Here is a 4191-nt window from a genome sequence, read left to right on the forward strand (position 1 = left end):
TGGCATGTAGAAATTCCCCGTTATCCAAATTGAAGTCACACGTGCCGCAGAGTCCAGGCATACAGTCAGTAAGACTGTTTGATTTATATAACCGAGGTAGATATACTGTATAATACTGTATTAAGCATTACGCAACTACAGTATGGCATAGCACGGAATCTCCCTGTGAAATGGCAGAATACTCAAGCATGCTGGAAAGCTGCTCGCAGCAGACCCTTCGAGAAATATTCACAATGTCCTATTGTATGCGGGATGGGAGCCTAGCTGAAAAACAAAGAGGTGGTATGACTGCACATCCGCCCCTTCTCTAACTCTGCTTAACCCGTAGCTGCCAGAAGAAGGTCGCGTAGCTGCTGGTTTTCGCGACGAAGCGTCTCCTGTGCTTCCCGCAGGCTCTGGCTGTCTAAGCGCCCTATTGTCGCATCTAAAACTACCTCAAGCGTGGTCTGCGACAGCAGCTCGTCATTCCCATCCCGACAGGCGCAGACCAGGGCCCACAAGTTTTCGACCAGAGTAAAAAGGATGTCAGAAACGCCCTTTACGGACGTCAACTCATCCTGGACCCGCTGCAAATCCTGCTTAGCGGCGCGAAATTCACGGGCCTGGCGTCCATAGGCATCCAAGACCTCCTGGCACGTCCCCGCCAGCCTGGCAAAGGAGCGCAATGTCTCCTCCTGTCTGGCGTCAGAGCCCAGATGTGCGCAAAGGAATTCGGGTAACTCACCTCACCCAACGAAACGGGCGGCGAGCACAAAGGAGTCGCGGTCGGTGGGTCACACATCTGCATGAGAAGAGACAATCAACGCTTCCGAACGAATCGTCAATGGGGCACGGGGTCTCTGAATGTCGTGCACAGCTCGGTGGAAAGGGAGTTTGGCAGTGGACTGGTCGTGGAATATCTGTAGTAGATAGGTCAAGGCCGTGCTTTATCTGGCAAGTGATCATTGGGGCATCACGAATAATAACGAGTCTAGGAACTCAGAAGGCCTGATCAGTACAGACAAGGCTGGTTTCATCCGGATCGGCGCCGACCGGGGTTTCTCATGTCGGCGGCGGTGCCTTCGGCTGCACCCACGCACAAGAACAAGTCCCTGGTTTCTGGGAGACCGCAAAAATGAGCGGGCTGCTCGATCTGCATACCCGATCCTTTCTAGGGGAGTTCATGCTTTGGCGCAGATACTAGCAATTCAAAATATATCGTCAGCAAATTTGACCCTCAGCGGACAATCGGTGACTGTTGCAGGCGCGGTGTTCGGGTTCAAACACAAATGCAGGGAAGAAAGGGGTGCAGTATGGCACCAGAGCCCACAACACAGCAGAAAGCGCATCAGTCTCTCCGGGCCCTTCTTTTGTACCTCTTTTTACGGTTCGTAGTGCTCTGGCAGCTGCTGCGATCTTGCAAGCAAACTGCATATTTAAGGCACATCGCCAGGCAGAAAGACACTGCCAACCAGCAATCGACGTCACAACCGTAGATCTCATATTCAAACTCAACGTGCAAACGACGCAGCCTAAGAACGCTATGGATTTCAGTGATACTCCACCGATCGTCCCCAACTGTCTTTTGGACCGTTGCGCCGACCCTGACCCGGAGACTGGGCCTGTCGCGCCCGCCGGTCCGCGGACCATGGCCCTGGGCCTCACCCGCGGCTACGCATCCGCTTGGAAAGTCCCGGATGCTCTGCGCGAGCTGTATCAAAACTGGTGCGTTTCGTGGCGAGGAGCAGGGGAGCCAAGGGACCGGACTGACGCGATGACAGGAAGGATGCCATCCTACAGGCGCATCCCGAGATCAGCCTGCTGAACTTCGAGCCGAAATACTCCGTGACGAAGGACAAGAATGTGATCACATTCGTCGTCGAGCGCCCTCCGTCCGTGGAGCCTGTTATCACTGGTCCGTCGTCGGTTCTGGGATTCATTCGGTTCGATGTGCTCCAGGGCAGGGCCGAATTCGCCAACCTGGGAACCACTCTGGGCGAGAACTGCCTCGAGCTCGGTCACAGCACCAAAACGGGCGACGATGGCCGGCTAGCCGGCGGCCACGGCGAGGGTCTCAAGCTGGCCGCCCTCGTGCTCAGCCGCCACGGTCATCATGTCAGAATTTCGACCAATGGCTGCCACTGGACTTTCAACTTCAACGGCAGCAAGAAATCCAACTTTTACTGCCGCATTGCCCCGTCCAAGGCGAAGCGCGAGGCGGCTCCCAGCGGCCCGCCGGCAGAGGCTGCCAAGCTAACCGCCAGTGTGTGGGAGGACGTCTGCGTGACGATCGACGGGACTTCCAAAGGCCAGCGGCTGGCATACACGGATTTCTGCGCCTGGGTGCAGCGTACGGTGGATCTACACCCATCGGTCCATCGGATTCGGACGACGGCGGGAGAGTTATTGCTGAACCCAGAGCATCAGGGACAGGTGTACCTCAAAGGCATCCGCGTGAATCACCAAAGCCTCGACACTCGCGCCTTTCACTGCGGCTATGTTCTCGCCCACGGGCGCGTGGATCGAGATCGCCAACGGTTGGTGGACCCGCTGCAGGCCCGCGAATCCATCCACGCCATCTGGCAAGAAGCAATCCACAAGGATGAAGCACGGGCACTGCCTCGGTACCTCGAGCTCTTGCTCACGCATCCGTCCTCCGCAGATGTGGCAGGGGCGGGGCAGCAGGTTCCGGAACGGACCGCACGGAAGCTGTGGGGGCTTTTGCGACAGCGCGCAGAACGAGAGAACACGTTCTTTTGCTCCCAGGCCCGTCAACACGCGGTAAGTGACAGGATCTGCTGGAAATCTCCAGGATCATGTCATCCCCAAGCAACGGTATCTAACCCGCCGGTCGTCCTTAGGATGCGTTCCTCATTCAGTCGGAGCTCCAGAAGGAGCCGCGCGCATTGCCCGACCTACTCTGGGATGCGCTCCGCAGGTATGGCCTTCTCCGGGACCCATTGGAGGAGCTTCGTCACCGTCTGCAGAACGCGGACGCGATCCAGGTGCCCCAAACGGCTGTCGCGCAGGGTGTAGCGCGGACTCTTCGCGCCTTGCTTGCGCTGAGCACAAGCACCGCCCGTACCCAGATAGTGTTCGTCCGCTGCGAGACGCACGCCGTGGATGTGGCGTACCAGCCCGATCGCTACCGCCTCTACATCCACGAGCGTTGGCTGCACACTCCACCGGAGACACCCTGTGGCGCACACTCCTCGGGCAGGAGCGCCCTGCTCTGGCCGCAGATCGCCGAGGAATTGTATCACCGGGCCATGACGATCATCACCAGCCCAAGCGGCGCAAGTGCGCGGCTTTCGGACGCGGTATTGCGCGCGCGCTTGCAGAGGGCGCACCAAAAGCTGCGCGAGATGCCGCGCTTGATTCGCCATCAGCAAACAGCCGAGGGGCAGGTGGTCTCCTTTGCCACGGGCCACGGCCTCGACTACGTGGAGCTGTGCAGCACGCAGGTCTACTACCTGGTGGTCCTACACCATGTCGGGTGTCCCGCTACAGGCAGTCTTCTGTACGATCCTGGCCGAGACACCTGTCCGTGCCCGCGGCAGGTCACCGCCTTGGGCACCCGAAAGGCCACCTTCTCTGGCCTCGGCGACAGGTCATGGGTGCCAATGATCTGCAAGGCGCAGGGCCTCCACGGCGAAGACACCGACTCGTGTGTCCCGGCCGATCTCCAGGGCGAGGGCGGCGCATTGATCGGAAGCTCATTCACGACATTGCCACCACCTCCTGCCTCCGGACAGCCTCACTCTGTGGACGGTCGCCCTCCGAGGCTCTGGACACCCCAGGATGGAGCGGTCCCGTCCAGCAATGACTGTCAGAAGGGGCCGGTCGGCGAGCATTCCCAGTGGGCCCCAAACCCGGTGGACAAAACGGTTAACAAACCTCCGACTCCAAGCCTCGATGAATGCCGTCTGCAATCTCCGCCGTACGGTCACCACGCTGGTCACGAGCGAATGAGCCAATCGATAGAGTCTGTTGGCGGGGCTGTCAGAATGCCAGCGAATAGCACTGAAGGACTAGCCGCGGAGCCTGTCGCCGAGCCCCGGGCTGCGTATGCTGAGAAGCAAGTCAGTGGTTCGCTCGACACGAGCGTCGCCAACAACTTTGATCAGTGTACAGACCGGCGAGCTGCAGCCGCGAGCAATGACTTATGTCGTGAGCATACGAACGAGCCAGGTCACGAGTCGCGCCCGCAGT

The 4191-nt window shown here is 58.9% G+C and overlaps 2 protein-coding genes across 2 annotated transcripts; one reads left to right on the forward strand and one right to left on the reverse strand.

Annotated features, from left to right (window-relative positions):
• Window positions 1-317: 317 nt before the first annotated feature.
• Window positions 318-781, reverse strand: BDQ94DRAFT_176606 (uncharacterized protein; the record flags this gene model as incomplete). Its single annotated transcript, XM_026772730.1, has 2 exons — window positions 318-674; window positions 725-781. 2 exons carry the CDS (start codon window positions 779-781, stop codon window positions 318-320), a joined length of 414 nt encoding a protein of 137 aa, XP_026619170.1.
• A 741-nt stretch (window positions 782-1522) lies between these two features.
• BDQ94DRAFT_176607 (uncharacterized protein) lies at window positions 1523-4141 on the forward strand (the record flags this gene model as incomplete). Its single annotated transcript, XM_026772731.1, has 4 exons — window positions 1523-1704; window positions 1761-2760; window positions 2841-4045; window positions 4114-4141. 4 exons carry the CDS (start codon window positions 1523-1525, stop codon window positions 4139-4141), a joined length of 2415 nt encoding a protein of 804 aa, XP_026619171.1.
• Between the last annotated feature and the right edge of the window lie 50 nt (window positions 4142-4191).

This window comes from Aspergillus welwitschiae (assembly GCF_003344945.1).
Source record: "Aspergillus welwitschiae strain CBS 139.54b unplaced genomic scaffold BDQ94scaffold_223, whole genome shotgun sequence".
Taxonomy (NCBI): Eukaryota; Fungi; Ascomycota; class Eurotiomycetes; order Eurotiales; family Aspergillaceae; genus Aspergillus; species Aspergillus welwitschiae.